Source organism: Phodopus roborovskii, unplaced genomic scaffold (assembly GCF_943737965.1).
Source record: "Phodopus roborovskii unplaced genomic scaffold, PHOROB, whole genome shotgun sequence".
In the NCBI taxonomy this organism is placed as follows: domain Eukaryota; kingdom Metazoa; phylum Chordata; class Mammalia; order Rodentia; family Cricetidae; genus Phodopus; species Phodopus roborovskii.
The window spans coordinates 120,164-137,500 of record NW_026125052.1 but is presented as its reverse complement, the minus strand read 5'-3'; the positions used below and the strand labels follow the sequence as shown (position 1 = coordinate 137,500).

At 42.5% G+C, this 17,337-nt stretch overlaps 2 protein-coding genes, 1 long non-coding RNA gene and 1 other non-coding gene across 6 annotated transcripts in view; 1 reads left to right on the top strand and 3 right to left on the bottom strand.

Annotated features, from left to right (window-relative positions):
* Ap2b1 (adaptor related protein complex 2 subunit beta 1) overlaps positions 1–9,037 on the bottom strand; it is a 106,145-nt gene extending 97,108 nt beyond the window's left edge. For 2 of the 3 annotated variants that reach the window (XM_051179677.1, XM_051179790.1), the window contains exon 1: positions 4,980–5,145. The gene's annotated coding sequence lies outside the window, so the exon portion shown is untranslated. Of the gene's footprint in view, positions 1–4,979; positions 5,146–8,894 lie in introns of those variants that run through there. The other variant, XM_051179725.1, reaches the window with a different exon arrangement.
* A 251-nt stretch (positions 9,038–9,288) lies between these two features.
* Pex12 (peroxisomal biogenesis factor 12) lies at positions 9,289–12,828 on the top strand. The gene is made up of 3 exons (XM_051180121.1): positions 9,289–9,641; positions 9,931–10,484; positions 11,413–12,828. Exons 1-3 carry the CDS (start codon positions 9,516–9,518, stop codon positions 11,810–11,812), a joined length of 1,080 nt encoding a protein of 359 aa, XP_051036078.1. The 5' UTR covers positions 9,289–9,515; the 3' UTR covers positions 11,813–12,828.
* Positions 12,829–13,241: 413 nt separating this feature from the next.
* LOC127219031 (uncharacterized) lies at positions 13,242–16,142 on the bottom strand. Its single transcript, XR_007834261.1, has 2 exons — positions 15,826–16,142; positions 13,242–13,342 (listed from the first exon to the last, which is right to left on the bottom strand). It is a non-coding gene; the product is annotated as an uncharacterized LOC127219031 (long non-coding RNA).
* Positions 13,462–13,558, bottom strand: LOC127221943 (Z30 small nucleolar RNA). Its single transcript, XR_007834511.1, has one exon. It is a non-coding gene; the product is annotated as a Z30 small nucleolar RNA (small nucleolar RNA).
* Positions 16,143–17,337: the final 1,195 nt, after the last annotated feature.

The following is a 17,337-nucleotide window of genomic DNA, read 5'->3' as shown; positions in this document are numbered from 1 at the left end:
AAGATTTCTTCATAACTTTCTCTTTTTTAAAGATATATTTATTTATTTTATGTATGAGTCCTCTATCTGCATGTATGACTTTATGCCAGGAGAGGGCATCAGATTCCACTATAGATGGTTGTGAGCAACCATGTGGGTGTTGGGAATTGAACTTAGGACCTCTGGAGGAGCAGCCAGTGCTCTCAACCTTTGTGCCATCTCTCCAGCCCCTCTCCATAACTTTCTAATCAGGAAAATGTGGTTACCCTCCAGCCTCAGCATGGGCTCACTCAAAGCAGCCAAAGCTCAAAGGTGGAAACAATTCTGCCAACTTATTAAACATTGCTTGCAAAAAGGGTCACAGAAAAGTAAGAAGCCCGCCTTGCTTCCAGCCCTGGGAGGCAGAGGCAGGATACGTTCAAGGTCATTCTCCTCAGCATAGCTACACAGTGACTTTGAGGTAAACCTGAACTACCTAAACTCTGTCTCAAAAACAAAAAGCAAAGAAATTAAAGAGCTAGAAACCATGAATACCACATAGAATACAGAAATTGTTTAGGTATTTGTCACAGAGGCTTGCATTAATGTTTTCACATCTTTCTAGCAAAAATTCAGAAAATACTATTATCAACCCATCCACAGCATAAATTAAATAGAAAGCAGACAAAGTAAGGAATTTCTTTTGCTTTTAATGAATTTTATTATTTACTTACGTGTATATTTACTTATGTGTATGCACCTGTGTGTGCACCCATGCCCAAGAAGGCCAGAAAGTGAGTTGGAGCCTGCAGCTAGAGTTATAGATGGCTGTGAGTCACCGATGTGGTGCTGGAAATTGAAACTGGGTCCTCTGCAAGAGCAGCAAGTGCTCACCAGTGAGCTGCCTGTGCTTTTTCAGACAGCATCGCCCTGTGTAGCCCTGCCTGGCCTGGAATTCTCTATGTAAAAAAGGTTGCTGGCCTTGAATCTGCAAAGGTCCTCTCCTGCCTCTGTCCAGAGCGATGGGTTTACAAACGTGCCATCACACACAGTTCTTTTTGTTCTTTTAAGACAGGTCTCCTGTAGCCCAAAAGATGGTCTCAAACTTGCTATGTAGCAAAGATAACTTTGAATCCCAATTCTCCTGTCTCCACCTCCAAGGTGCTGGAAATGCAGGTGTGTGCCATCACACCTGGCTAGGGATTTTTCACATGAACAGGCAGGTGGATCCCTGAGTTCAAGGGTAGCTTAGTCTACATAATGAATTACAGGTCAGCCAGGGCTATATAGTGAGACCCTGTTTCAAATCTTATCTGTGAGTTTACAAACACAAACGAAAAAGATGACATACAGAAACAATTATTAAGGCCTGACAAGAGCACTATAGCTAACGCTCAAAACCATTACTATATGTACAGCAGGTTGTTACACCATTTTAAATCCTAAGGAATCATCAAAACTTCAAACCTAAAATTTAAAAACAAAATTTGTTTGGAAGTTTTTCACCCAGTTACTTGGGGAAAGTACACAAAAGTATTCTGTTTTCTAACACTCACATACACATATTAGTTTTTCTTTTCTTTTGAGATAGGGTCTTCACTATAAGTCCTCACAGGCTTGAAACCTGCTATAAATACCAGACTGGCTTCATACTCATGGCGATCCTCCTGTTTCTGCCTCAGTGCTTCGATATTACATGTGCCACTATACCCAGATGACATGAAATTCTAACAGGAATTCTCAACATACTCTGTTCTAAAGTAAATCAGCCACCTTAAATCATATCTTTATTAACAGCCTACATGTTTCATGATTTGTATGATTCGATTCCTGGCACCCAACATGAAGACTCATTACTGTCTCTAACTCGGGTTCCAGGGGATCCAACACCCTCTTGAGCATGAGGCACAATAATCATTTTTTAAAAGCCTGTAATATAGATCCTAAACCAAGAATCTCTGTTCCAACAAAAAGAGATAAAAAGATATGACCAGCTACTTGGGAAGGTAAGATAAGTCTGGGTAATATGAGACTGTCTCAAAAACAAAATAAGACTGGAAACAACTCAGCAGTTAAAAGCACTGACTGCTCTTCCTGAGCACCACGGCTTGGTTCCCAGCACTCACTCAGCAGCTCACAACTATCTGGGGATCCAGAGGAGTACACAGTGGTATATAGACCTACATGCAAAGTACCCATTCACAAAATAAAGTAATAAAAAAGGGCTCAATGGTAGAGGGCTTGCTTAATATATGGGAAACCCTGTGCTCAATCCTCAATGCCAATTTAGAGTAGGGCAGCTCAATGATAGAGTGCTTACCTAGCAAGCATAAGACCTCTCCATCAAAAGAAAAAAGGTGGAAGAAAGGAAGAAAAATTAGCAGATAAATACATTGCTCATTTACTGACACCATGGTAAACAAATGTGATGAAATACTCCCCATCCCCCATCATATAGGAAAGAAACATGGTAACAAGTCTATCCTTGCCTTAAGCAAAAAAAAAAAAAAAAAAAAATCCTCCAAGGAAAAATGAAAATAGCCTAAACAAAAGCAAAGGAGTAGAAAGGGAGGAATGGGGTTGGACATATACAAACAGTAAATATTTAATTAAAAACGAAAGGAGCTGATGGGGCAGACCCTTAATGTCACTGTGATTTTCAACTCCCAATAATTACATATACCAATTTTTAAATAAAATACCTGCAAGCACTCGCCAGATAGACACAGCCAGATTGTTCAAATATATGATGTGAAAACTATGCCTATATTAGAAACCACAGCAAAATAGCCAGGATAGAGCTGGAGGAAATACAACTTGCCTAGTTCTTCAAAACTCAAAATCCTACTAAGTAAATTTTTGTTTTTCAGGAAATCCCTAGAAATAAGCAAGCCACAATGGAATTTGAACTCATCTGACCTTATACAACATCAAACCTGATGTGGCCTAGGGACACTGTTAAAGAACAAAGCAGGCAAAGCACATAATCACTTGCATTTGTCCTAGCTCACAGTGTGATGCCACGCCTTTCACAGGCCTCACTGTACAAGGTTATAGATCTAGATTAACATAACCTAGTTTCTGCCAAATATAGGTTGTTGACGTCCCATCCTCCTCCCCTTCCTCCAATTCCCCAAAAGAGAAACTCAACATTGAAATGAGATTAGTAGGGTGAATAAAATAAGGTCAGAAAAAAGCTAATGAGCTCTTAATTTCAAATGGTTCTCTGGGAAATGGCAACTAACACAATCGTCGCCAGGCCACTGTTCTCTTCTTTGCACATAGTCAGGAACTAGCCAAAGCTGGGCGAACTGTGAGCAGAAGAGTCATCCCAGCAACCTTTACGTACAAAGGTCGAGACAGGTGTAAAGATCATATCTGGCCAAATGTTCCATAGCACAAGGGCAACAGCAGCTTCAGCTTATTACCTTATCAGAAATAAAATATTTAAAAGCCAAACTCACCTCTGGTTTCTTTTAATAACAATAAGTTAATTCATGATTATAGTATTATACATAAAGAAAGAAGCCCAACAATCTTATACCCAATGTTTAAGAAATGCCAAGGCATTTTGGGAAACTTAACCAGGAGGAAAAAAAAAAACAAAGGACAGAGTCCTCTCTGAATACTCCTAATCTTGTGTGCCTTAAGACATAATAGTTGAAAATTATGGTCTTTTACAGAAGAAAAAAAGATGTAAGGGAACTTCTTTGAGCCTTAACTCGTCAAAATATTTCCTTTATATTAAGTTTACCATCTAACTTTAGGGAGGCTGTTTGCAGAACACACTCCCCTTTATTTCTTGGGTGTTTGCCCTGTAAGACACTTGCGATCAGTTCTCATTCCACGCCTCACTTAGTCATCACTGGGATGTGTTACCCTCTGCTGCACCTCCTTCACCTGCCGCTTTCTATTATTACTTTGTAAGTGCACCCTAAGGCTAAGCAGAACTACACAAGGAAAGCAATTAATAATTTAAACTGTTCCTCGCTGAGAGCACTTTCTTAGTCAACTTGCCTTTCTGAGCTTATTGTGTATTTTTTGACTTTTAAACCACAATGGTTGCAGAAGTGTTTGGCAATTTAAAAACACTCTGCCTTTTAAAAGTTAAAAAAAAAAAAAAAAAAAATTCAATGAAGCATCCATGACACATTCACACTGCTTCGTAAAGAAATAGCCGAAGCTTTATAAGAGCTTTCCCCTAAATGGAAAGAGGGCTGGCTGCTCATAAAGCTAATGCATGCTGTGAATTCAAAGAATAAAGAAATAGCAGGAAATTCCAGTTTTTTCACTTCCAGTAGAATTTACAGCCTTGTCCAGTCTAGTTAGACTGCTCGTGATAACCCCAGGGAAGAAAGGCGGGGGAAAACAACTCCGGGCTAAGATTTACTTTCATTGGCTTCCCCCTCTCACACAGGGGGTCAATTTTGCAGGTTTCTCCTTCCTTCCTTCCTCGAAATACACTTAGTCCCCTTTTCTCTTTACCCAATTCCCCAGGTCAAAACCCTGGAGAACTGGTCAGTTTTCACCAGTAGGAAGTAAGAAGAGAAACCTTTAAACCCCAAATACGGGTGACAAGAGAGGTTTCAATGGCCAAACAGTCGGGGGGGAATCCTTTCTCCCTTTGCTTGCAGGATGGACACGTTCTGGCTTCTCAATAAACAGTCGCCAAACGCGAAAGCTGGGTGGTTCTCCCTCGGCCTCCAGCCTCTAGCGGCCACACCCCTGGCCTCAGTCCTCCTCCAACCCGCTCTTGGAAACCTGCTTCGCTCCCAAGCCCCCAACTACCCGCTGCTACACCCGAGCGCAGCCCTGTCCCGCCACGGCCACCACGGAGGAGGCACTTTTTCCAAGCCTCCCCCTCACAACGGTCACACCCGAGGACTCCCTCCATCCTCAACCGTCACGCTCCTCGGATCTCCTTTCCTCCCGCGCCTAAGACCCGGCTTGGAGTTCCCCTCCCTCACAACCACCCCCAGTCAATCAGGCACACACCCCAAAGCCAGCCGCCCTGAACTCACCGGAGGCAAGGGCGGGGTGGCGGCGGCAGCCGGAGAGCACAGCCCGGGTGGCGGTGTAATGGTTTCCTGCCCGTCACGATTCTTTCTTGATCTAAGCCACTGCGCAAAACCCAATTTGCCAGGGACAAAGATGGTGGGCCGGAAGCTTTGGCGTAAGAGAATCTCGCCGCATGACGTCATCCTGGTGCGCGGGAGAACCAAACAACCAGGCTGTGTCCCTGTTGCCTCGGCAACGGGAAGGTTTCGCTTTCTCTGGGTCAGGGCAGTGGCTTTCCCAAAGGGTATCTTAAATTGGTGGATATTCTCGGGATTTATTTCCGAGAAAGAGAATTTTGTAAAACCTGTGAGAGATATCCTATTTTCTGAAAACAAATCTCAGCTAATTTGCCTTTCAGATTCAAAAGCCCATGCAGGTGATAGAAACCAGCACTGAATACATGAGCAGTGGAACTAGAAGACAGCAACTCAATGAGGCTAAGAAGCATTCAGATCTGAGTTCGAATCCCTACATTGAATATGACTAGGAAAATTTATCAGTGCCCCATCTCGCGCCACCTGGCACACACTCTTAGTCTTGTTGGGGCCTAAGTAGTAAGTACAAAGTAGCTTCAAAAACAACAACAAAGTGTCAGGCAATAAAGTTCAGGCTAGTCTACAACTGGAGCCCCTCTTCTCTAGCATGCTGGGACTCAACCTTTTTAAACTTTTGTTATCTATATACCTTAGAGCTTCTTCTGCCCAGCGGCTTTCTGGCTTCTCTCACTCTGCTATTGAACAAGTATTTATTAGGAGCTACTTATCTCAGGAATTGATACAGAGATCCAACTTTTTTTTTTTTTTTTTTTTTAATCTAAAAGCCCTAGTTGTCCTGGAGCAAGCTAGCCTCAAACTCACGGAGATTCACCTGCCTCTGCCTCGTGGCAACACTTGGAAGGCAAAGGCAGGCAGATCTCTGAGTTTGAAGCAAGCCTGGTCTACTGAGTGAGTTCCAGGACAGCCGAGGCTACACAGAAAATCCCTCTCTCAAAAAATCAAAATTGAAAAAACAAACTAAAATACAGGGCAACCCAAACCAATTACAAAATTGCAATCAAGTTAGTTTGTTGCAGTGCACCGGGAAGACGGAATACAGTTGAAGAAAGAAGGTACTCCAAGATGAAATTTTAAGGCCTATATGGGAGCAGGAAGGTCCAGTCTCTCTGACAGACTGGACCCTAAAGGGCCTTTCAAAGGTGTATTTATTGAAAGTTATACAAAGTATTTTCTCATGCTAAGATCCCTAATCTAATTAACATGCCTTACTGAAGAAGAGCATTTATGCACCCCCATGGCTCTAATCTTTTATTGTATATTGTTTGCAATACACAATAATACAAGAACCTCGGGTGTGCCTGAGGCGTCTTGTGACCAAAGTCATCTGATGGCTACAATGTCCCTTCAGCAAAATAATTCTACAAATCAAGGAAAACCAGTTTCCACAAGGATTCTTCAAGGTCAAAGTATTTCTAAAAACCAGCATTCTAATACACTGAATATAGTGACTCTGCTAAATCTCTACAGTAGTTATTTACTGAAAATTTATTATATGATTTTATGTGTAACATATTATATATTTAAGATCTCCAAACCTGATGGTTAGGCTTAGTCTTTAACGTCTTCTAGTAGAAATGTCAAACACATAATGTGTTTTCTATCAAACTACACATTTAGGAGTGGAGTTTTTTGATGTGTTGATTATTGACTAAAAACTGACACACTACCAAAGTAAAATAAAAATCGACACTATTTTTTTTTTTTTTCAGAACTGGAATGGATCCTAGGTCTTCATACATGTTGGGCAAATATTATACCATAGAGACATATTACATTTTTTTTGTTGTTGTTGTTTTTGTTTTCCAAGACAAGGTTTCTCTGTGTAGGCCTGACTATTCTGGAACTAGCTCTTGTATACCAGGCTGGCCTTGAACTCCTGTTTCTACCTCCCAAGCGCTGGGATTAAAGGCACGTGCCACCACTGCCCAGCTGACATATTATTCCTAACTCTGTTCCTTTTCTCAACTAATAATTAGTTTCCTTTTTAAACAGTAATTTCATGGGTCCATTAATCAAGGTGTTTTGACCCCAAGGCTAATAAAGTGAGACTCTGAACCAAGATTATTCAACTGGATTATCTTTCTTTTTTTCTCCCCCTTCCCTCTTTTCTCTTTTTCAAAACAAGGTCTCACTACCATATAGCCCAATCTCCCAGGTGTTAGGATCACATGTGTGTGCCAACACATCCCACCTGGCATTTAGAATTGGATTCATGGGCACAATGACAACTTCACTGTAGTTCATTGTAACAAGGTTACTGGGGTGAAATTTTGCTACTTCCTGCTACAGAACTCTAAAATGATTAAACAGTCCTGCTCTTTTGGGGCTAACTTATTTTTGTGAGCATAGGCTACATAGTGAATACCAAGCCAGCCAATGGTAGGTACACAGCAAGAAAAATTTAAAGCTGAAATTGATGGACCAAAAATCAAAATTAATAAAAATTTTTAAAACTGGGGCCCTAAGTCTATACAGAGAAAGGGAACTTCTAATGGTAAAGGAAAATTTAACTCCTTAAATCAGGAGTGCCATGGCTGATGCCTGAGCCCCACTCTCAGAGAAAGGGAGGTGACTGTCCACCACTTATGTCAAACATTCTTATGTCTGCTAACTGCTGGTCATAAAGGTCCCCTGGTGGTGGTAAAGATCACTTAGCCCAGGGGATAACTGACAGACCCTGTGACCCTATAATCCTGCAACTCCATGCCCTGTCTTATCTTACTCAAATGTATTTTACTGAAAACATATAGTTAGTACTTTACTTTGTACTTTGTATGACCTTAAGTAACCATGGAAACTCTGGAGTTTGTGGACTTCAACCTTATGGTCTTCCCCTTTAAAAGCTTCCCTTTATGGCTAGTTGGCATCTCATTCCCCCACCATGGAGTAAGATCCAAGCTGGCCAGCTTGAACAATAAAGAGAAACCTTTGCGTTTGCATTGGAATTGTCTGGCTCCTTGGGTTGGTCTGGGGCTCTGAGAACCTGGCACAACAGAAACACTACTTTAAAAAAAAATTAACTTTTTAGAAATTCAACAATTGTGCTGACAGCTATTTTAATACAGTATAAATCATACTATACTAAAATATAGTATATTTTATAAAGGTAACTTCTAACATTAAAACAACTAAACCCAAGCCCATTTAAATACAAACCAATTGTCTACTTTTACATTCTAGGATCCTCTGGAGCAGTGAATAGTACTTTGCATATTTTTAGCCAAGGTGTTGGGGTTTATCGGAGAGACGGTGAACTCATCCAAATTCCATTACCTCCATCCACAACTCTAAGTATACAACCTGGACCTTGCAAACCCCTTGACAGAGTGTTCTTTTGTATACAAACCTTAAAGTACCTAGTCTATCAAAACTCAGCTCGAGCTAGACCCTCAGGATTGCTACAGTGTGCTGGTATCTCTAACATGACGTATCCACTGAGCCAGAGAGCAGCAACCAATTTCATCTACCAGAATGAACCTAGAGTTGTAACTTAATTATAAACATGGAAGACAAGCTACCAGCCTGTATGAAAAGCAATCGTCCTAAACTCTGGTGGACAAGAACCTTTTTCATCTTAGTGAAACTTGCTGGTAACTGACAATAATAAACGCTAAAGCTCGTCTCTTCAACTTCTCGGGAAGGTAGACGAATTTGAGCTAAGCACCATCTGCGTGGGATCTGCGCAGAAAGGACCTGCCCATCATTTTTCCCTGATTTGATTGTCCGTGGGTAGGGGTGTCAGGCAGAGGCTCCAGTTCTGCACAGAGGCTGGCCCTCCACCGAAGTTTCGGCGCAGAAATAGCCAGGAACAAATCCACGTACCACACTAGCCCGTCGCCTCGTTAAAGTCAGGAGGACGGAAGCGGAAGTCCCGGTTGGTCATAGAGTTCCCTAGTTCCGGCTCAGGGCCACATTCGATGCTAGAGCGCCCGTCTTCCGCCCTCTGTGCGGAGGTTCTGGGAGCTTCTGTTTCCGGGTGCGACTTCTGTCACAAAGCCTAGACCTCTCTTCGCAGGTGGCGTAACGGGTCCTTCGCGCCGCGCCCGAGGTCAGCAAGCAAGGACAGGTGCCTCCCAGCTCCCAGCCTGCAGCCGGAGCCGGGCCTCACAGCTCGGGGACTGCAGCTCAAGCGACACGTCCCTTGGCCCACACCTGCGTCCGAGTCACGTCTGCCCTGTGAGGTGCAGCGTTTGACAAGTCATTCCCCAGCCCCCATGTGCCACGTTCCCAGCTTCGGAGTTAACAATCCTTAACTTTTGAGACTCGCTTCGGTCTCCTTAAGGCTTTTAAAAAATTTTTACCCCAGTTAATTTTCTCTCGTGTAAAATTAAATTTGGAGTTTCGGGTGCCATGCAGAAAGATTAAGACCCAGCACCTGTTTGATACAAGTTCAGGCTCATTTAGAGTGCGGGGAAAAGTGAATCCCAGCACACACAGGATACTATGGCTGAACACGGGGCTCATATCACAACTGCTTCGGTGGTGGACGACCAGCCATCCATCTTTGAGGTGGTAGCACAGGACAGTTTAATGGCAGCAGTGAGACCCGCTCTTCAGCATGTGGTCAAGGTAAGGTATTATTTCCCTGAACGGTTCCAGGGACTACTGGATAGAACTCAAAACATTTTACTAGTAGCCAAGGGTTTGTAGTGACCAGTGTGTGTCATTCATATCCATGGCTTAGTGATCGTCCAAAAAGCACTATACTCGGTTCCTAGGACCTCAAGCTTAGGCTATACTCCAAAAGCGAGTTATTTAAACCAGGTGTGTTAAATTGAGAAGAAAAGGGTAAATGTGAATGTAAACTGAAGATTGTATCAAAACTTTTTTTTTTTTTTTTTTTTTTTTTGGGCTGCAGGTTCTTGCAGAGTCAAATCCTGCGCACTATGGCTTCTTCTGGAGGTGGTTTGATGAAATCTTCACTCTGCTAGATTTTCTGCTCCAGCAGCATTATCTTTCTAGAACTAGTGCCTCATTTTCTGAACATTTTTACGGCCTAAAGCGGATTGTAGCAGGGAGCTCACAGCAGCCTCAGAGACCAGCCAGTGCCGGTCTTCCCAAGAGTCACCTATGGAAATCCACCATGTTCCTTGTTCTTCTACCCTATCTGAAAGTGAAGCTGGAAAAGCTGGCTTCTAGCTTGAGAGAAGAAGATGAATACTCTATTCACCCCCCTTCTTCTCACTGGAAACGATTCTACAGAGCCTTCCTGGCTGCCTACCCATTTGTTAATATGGCCTGGGAAGGCTGGTTTCTTACACAGCAACTTCGATACATACTAGGAAAGGCTGAGCATCACTCTCCCCTTCTGAAACTGGCTGGAGTTCGGCTAGGTCGACTAACAGCTCAGGATATACAAGCTATAGATCATAGACTGTCTGAAGCCAGTGCGATGCAGGACCCCGTCAGAAGGTAAGACCTCAACATTTCCTAAAAAACCCTTTCATTAACCAAGTTTAAAATTGTCCATCAATCATCTGGTTTACCCCAGTCATTCATTAAATCACAGCAGTCATTCCTCACTGCATAAACAAGGTCCAACATTCTGGTAATCTTTCTCACCATCATAGGTACACCTTACAGCAGGCCTGGTGTATGAAAGGCCCCATGGAAGATAATTGCTTTGTGTGCATTATCTTATGTCCTATCACAACCTGATGAATTAATGCAATGGCTTCATTTAAAAGTTGGGGGGGGACCCAACAGCTAGAAGATGCAAAGCCAAGATTCAATGCAGAGCAATATACAATTCTAAAGAATGTTCTTATTCATGATGCTACAACACCTCTAGCTAGTTCTTATTTTCCCACAAGTTCAAACATCTAAACATCTCAGCATTGCTAGGTTACTTTTTAAGTTAACTATTTCTTTTTCTGGTGGATTATCATCTATTTAAAAATTCTATGTCTTGCCTTTCTCAGGTCAAAGCCTAATCTTTTGTTGTTAAAAACAGGTTGGGGTGGTGGTGGTTGGAGAGATGGCACAGAGGTTATGTGAATGGCATGTACTGCTTACTCTTCCAGAGGACCAGAGATCAATTCCCAGTACCCACATTAGGCAGTTCACAACTGCCTGTAACTTCAGATCTTCTGATCAACTGGTACCTGCATGCACATACAGACAAGCAAACACAAACATAAAAACAAAACAAAAAACAAAAAAAAAAAAAGAAACACCAGAGTTAAGAGTTAAGGTGTACACTGACATTCAGTGATGAGTGAACTGCTTACGACAGACTTGCCAGTCCAGGAGCACTCATCTCCAAATCAGTGACTCCTATCAAGTGTGGAACTGCACTTACAGTGACCACACCCAAATAAGCTGTTTTCTTTCCCAACAGCATTGGTGAGAAGATAAAGTCAGCCCTGAAGAAGGCTGTGGGTGGCATTGCCTTATCCCTGTCCACTGGCCTGTCTGTGGGTGTCTTCTTCCTGCAGTTCCTTGATTGGTGGTACTCTTCTGAGAACCAGGAAACCATCAAATCACTGACTGCTCTGCCTACCCCACCACCACCTGTACACCTAGACTACAACTCTGATTCTCCCCTGCTACCCAAAATGAAGACAGTGTGCCCTCTGTGTCGTAAAACGCGGGTGAATGATACAGTTCTTGCCACCTCTGGCTATGTGTTCTGTTACCGCTGTGTGTTTAATTATGTGAGGAGTCACCAAGCCTGTCCCATCACAGGCTATCCAACGGAAGTCCAGCATCTAATTAAACTCTACTCTCCAGAGAACTGAAAGAGCTCTAGTTCTGTACTGTAAAGCCACAAGACTGCTGTAGTATGGCAGACAACACTGATACTTCGCTAATTCACAACTACAGTAATTTCCAGTAACTGTATGGATTCCTTTAAGAGGATATAGCCACTTGATCTCACTTTTTGGTTTGCTCTCTACTAAGCTGGTTAAGCAGGAGAATCGGGATTGCAGGTGGTATGAGGTGGATTAAAGAAGACCACTAAGTGTTGCTTGTCCTCAAGAGTAGGGTTTTCAGCTGAATGTGGTAGTGTAATATCTGCATTCCAGAGATGGAAGCAGAATTTTGAGTTCAAGACCAGCTTAGGCCACCATAGGGAGCCTGTCAAAAAAGTAAAATGAAAGTGAGAGACTATGATTAAAAGGGATAAAAGTTCACAGGAAAACCCAGGTCAGACCTTATACAACAGGTGGTTTGAGAAACAGGCCTTCTCTTTAGAAAATATTTCTTTACCTTTGAAGTGGAGGCTTTGTCAGACTACATACATTATGAAATGACTTCCTCTTTCTAGAAATTCTAAGGGACATTTTAGAGAAACAATCCCTCCCATATACCTGACTTACTAACATCTGCTGATTATCAAATTAACAAATGCTAATTATCAGCATTAGGAGATTCCTTCATGAGCCGTACCTGTCTCTCTGGGGAAACAGGTTAAAGAAAACTAAGGGAGGAATCTGGAAATTTCAATGTGAATGAAAGCTAGCAAGCAATGGTGAGAAGCTGGAAAATACTTATCTAATGTTTACCAAATACTCATCTAATGAATATTTAATGAGAAGCAAAAAGCTTTCTGCTTGATCTTATGAGTTTTCTCAGTTGACAGTTTGCTCAATTGACATGAGTCATCCTGGGTATTATGAAAGTTTCTATGAAACATTTAAGTAAATTTTAATAATATGTGATTCTGGGAAAGGACTGTCCATGCTGGCATGATTATGTGGAAACTCAAAAAATTACTTCAGGAGTTTAAAATAAATTTTCAGATCACCTTTGACTTCTTGAAGTATTCCTATATTGATTAAAGTTTTGCTTATTAAAAAGACAAATCTAGTCCTTAGAACAAAAATCCTGCTCTAACAACAAGAATGCTGCCTTGTGTGAAGTAGCATTTACCAGAAACACAACAGTTCAGTTGCTTATTTGGATGTGGATGGACAAGCTGATGAACAAATGGCTTTTGAAAAACCAATGTAGGATAAATGAAAATAATTTGTAAATGCTGGTAACTGAGAGCATATTCTCTGGCACCATAAAGATGATATAACTTTACTGGGTTTTAAAATGGACAATCCATCCCGTGGATTTAAAATTATTAAAGCTTACATATATCGGAAGAGATAATGGTCTTTTACAAGCTCTTGTAAAATCTTACCAAAACAAAGGTCTAACACAAATAAATACCATAAGTTAATTACAACACTTTTAATACAGTAATAAGTTAGTCAGGAACTGATTTCCAGAATGAGGAATCCTCTGTTAGGTTTTCAAGCCTGCTTTCTCACCTGGACCTAAAGAAAAAAACATGAAAGTATCAGTAATTCAAGGGATACAAAAGAAAGACTCTTACATATAACAAGTCAGTATCCCAATAGGTTCAAATACACCAGTGTGGTAAGACAAGCACAGTCAGCTCAGAGAGAAGATTAAGGAATCATGCCCTGGTCAAAGCCAATGCTGAAGCAATGGCAATACCAGGTCAGACTATACTTCACTCATCATTGCATCATTCCACTTGGCCCCCCCCCAAGGAGCACCTATTTTCATATCCAAACAGCATTTAGGCTCACATAACATAAAAGCTGCTTCTTTTAGATGTTTCAGTTTTGAATTTACAATAAATACTTTCCACTATGTGGTAGTAATTGCTTTACAAAAATAAAAACTTAAAACAAGCTGGGTGGTGGTGGTGCACACCTTTAAACCCAGCACTCTGGAGTAAGAGGCAGGTGGACCTTTATGAGTTTGAGGTCAGCCTGGTCTACAGAGTGCATTCCAAGACCAACTGGAGCGGGTACACAGCACAGAGAAACCCTGTCTCCAAAAAAAAAAAAAAAAAAAAATTAGTTTTATATATGGGTAGGGGGCTGTTTTATTCTCATAACACAGAGTAGTGAAACATTTACCACTTGAATTTTTTTTTTTTTTTAGAGCCCTGGCATGGTGGTGCATGCCTTTCTTTAATCTCAGCACATGGGAGGCAGGGAGGGCTGTCTTCGAATCTCTGTGAGTTTGAGGTCTACATGAGTTCCTGGACAGTTCTCAGAGCTACATAGCAAGACCCTGTCTCAAATCAACAATAACAAAACAAAACAAAAAAAAAAAAAAAATAGTTAAATGAGTACAACCTCCATTTATTTGGACAAAAATCTTAGGAGTGTCTGTGAAGAGACATATAGCCTACTTATTTAAAGTAGTAGCTATAGAAAAGATTCTCTACAAAATTATAAATCATTTAACATAGAATTCAACCAACAAAAAATAAAAAAATATAGTCAAAATGCTTGTAGTTCCAGCTACTCTAGAGGGTAAGACAAGAGGGTCACTTGAGCCAAGGAGTTAAGAGGCCTGAGCAACATAGGAAAACTTACAGTGAACAAACAAAACCATACAAGACAAAAATTTTTTCAGAATCTCCTAATTTCAGTCCAAAAATTCTTGAGAGGCTAGGACCTGCTAAAGTGCTATAGCAATTAATAGCAGAATGAGGAAGAGAACTGAGGTCTGAATGCTGGGTTTATATCTTTCCACCTCTTAACTTCTCAACTCCTGCCCTTTACTAATGTAACAGAATCTATTGGCTAGCACCAGGGAGATACCTCAGCAGTTAAGAAAACTAGCACTCTTTGAGAGGACTGGTAACTAACTGACTTTAAGCCTATTGTGATTCAATAGGTCTCCTTGCCTCTGGTTTCCCTGGGCAACAGCACATATTCACACTGACCAAAAGAAAAACTATAAAAGTGTGAATCAGCCACTGCAAGCATGCAATTACTCCCCATGGCCCAGGGAATAAAATCCAAATCACTTTGCTTGGCGTTCAAACCCACAAGCGAAACCCTTGGCCAATTCCCAGAACCACACCACCAGAACAAAAAGAACCCCACCCCCCCAAACAACAAAACTCAAGCCAGGTGTAATGGTGGATACACCTACTCCTTTGGGAGGCTGAAGCAGAAGAATCCCGAGTTTGAGGCCAGCGTGGGCAATATTGAAAATCCAAAATAGTCAACAGATCGAGTTCCAGGACAAGTTCCAAAACAATACAGAGAAACCCTGTCTCAAAAAAAAAAAAAAAAATCCAAAATACACATTTATCCTTATCTAATTAATAGCATAACCCTAACAACTCTTATAGACCACCCAACCCAAACTATTTGCAAGTTCTCAGATATACTCTGTGGACTTGTCCCTTTCCCTCGGTAGAAACCGTTCCTTCAGCTCAGTGTTGCCCCTCCAGTTGTGACCCTCCACACTGCCACTTTTTGCATTAAGCTGTATCCCAATTAATCCCAAAAGGAAGGCCCTGCCCTTCCTCTGAATTACGGGAGCATAAGTGTGCGGAACAAATTCCACTTAAAGGTCCAGACAGACATAGTAAGCGAACCCAAGCTCCTGCCATGGCCAGCGGGTACGTTTTCCTAGTTCTCTGCCTCCACCTGAAGCCTCCTCCCGCTCTTATCTCAACGGGAGAAAGGCAGAGTATACTTTCTGAGCTACTCAAAGGTCACCTTTCCTGTTAAATGCCCTGAACTACCTTAGTTAGTTTCCTCTAACCTCCACGGCTTTCTCTTCCATCACAGCAACCATCACATGTCAACTATGCAGCGGTTTACCAGTTTTCCCCCATCTCACTGAGTTCCTAAATAACCAAGGCTGACAGGAGCCTGGAACACAGGGGATCAATAAATTACTTCAATACCCAACCCGTCTTCGCTAAGCCCTATGGTCCTCGATTAGAAAAACATCGGCACAATTTATAATGCCAGCTTACCTCCAACCTGTCATCCTGCCATACCTCAGGCATCTCCAAGCTCTCATTCGCCCATCCTCTAGCACATGGCGCTCTGCAAGATTCTTTTGCAGGCCAGCGCGAGCTTACACACTGTAGATCCTCAAAGCAAAAAGAGATAAAGTCCAACCCCACCAATTTCGAGAGACGGGAACCATCCTTGGTGGGGGAAGAGGACTGAGGCAGGAATCGCGGCTCGAATCGGCGCCTCAATCCGCAGTGGTGAACCGGGACTATCAGGAAACACCTGCCGGCTGCAGGGGTTGGGGGGGACGACTGAACCCAGCTCAGGGACACTGCGTCCGGACCACACAGGATTCCCGCGCCCTCTCCCCTCCGTCTCTGCGGGCCTGCGTCCCACAGCCCCACGCGCTCCAAACAGCCAATCCCGCGACAGCCAGAGCTTCACGTGAGCAGCTGTAAGGCGGTACTGACATGAAAAGAAGCCAATCAGAGGGTGAGCTAAAGGCAGAGCGTGAAGCTGGCGTAATGGCGGAGGCAGCTTACCCGGGACATCTAGGCACCCGGGTCTGTGTTCTACGAGTTAGGCCTGTGGTGTTCTGTACAGCGAGCGATGCTGTTTTTCTTCTCGCTACAATATTCTGTTCATGGATTCCTGGCGACTGTTAGGCATAGTAATTTTACGCATGCCTCGATAGTGGGTAGGGGAGAGGCGAGAGAACCCTGTCTTGAACATTTTTAAAGACAGAGTTTTAAAAAGATTTATTTACGATTATGCATGTGTGTTTTGCCTGCGTGTATGTCAGTGCAGAGCCAGCAGGTCAGAAACGAGTGTCAGATCCCCTGGAACGTGAGCTGCCGCGTCAGTGTACAAAAGGGTTTGATATAAAGTGGAGAGTAGAAAGGAACAAAGTGTCCTCTATACTAGACTATTCAAGTCTGGTCTAAGGCCATCCTTAGACTTTTTTTTTTTTTTTTTTTTTTCAGCAAGAGGTTTGACATCAGTTTCACTAGGCTGAAACCAAAGGAGAAGCCATGTCCGGAGGGGGGGGGGGGGCTTGTGAAGTCATTGATCGTGGAGGAAAACCTACAAGTGCCATTTACTAAACCAGCACAATCCTTAACTGCAGTATAAACATGTATCCTTATACCCACATGTAAGAATAGGTCTCACTCATCAAAGAAATGTCTCCTTGCAACAGATGGAGATCACAGAAAACCACAACCAATCACACTTCAGAGAACAAGTGACCTTATAGTGCCCAGCCGCAACAGATACATCTGCAACACAATTCCTGCACCTAAGGCTCAGGAGTCATAGTGGAAGAGGGGGCGGAAAGATCGCAAAACTCGGTGGACTAGGAAGTTTGATGTGAGATTACGTATAACAACATGCTGACCGAACAAGGACAATATGGATAGACATGCTATTGTGGAAGGAGGGAATCTCATGGGACTTCAACCATAGACAAGGAACTACTGGCAACTAAGAAATACTGAGAACGTGAGGAATAGTCTGTCCCAGGGAAGGGC

Excerpts from the sequence above, each read along its gene's own strand:
- Pex12 (XM_051180121.1), top strand. The coding sequence starts at position 9,516 with ATGGCTGAACACGGGGCTCATATCACAACTGCTTCGGTGGTGGACGAC. Across the intron at positions 9,642-9,930 it reads CTCTTCAGCATGTGGTCAAG|GTTCTTGCAGAGTCAAATCC; the intron begins GTAAGGTATTAT and ends TTTGGGCTGCAG. Across the intron at positions 10,485-11,412 it reads ATGCAGGACCCCGTCAGAAG|CATTGGTGAGAAGATAAAGT; the intron begins GTAAGACCTCAA and ends CTTTCCCAACAG.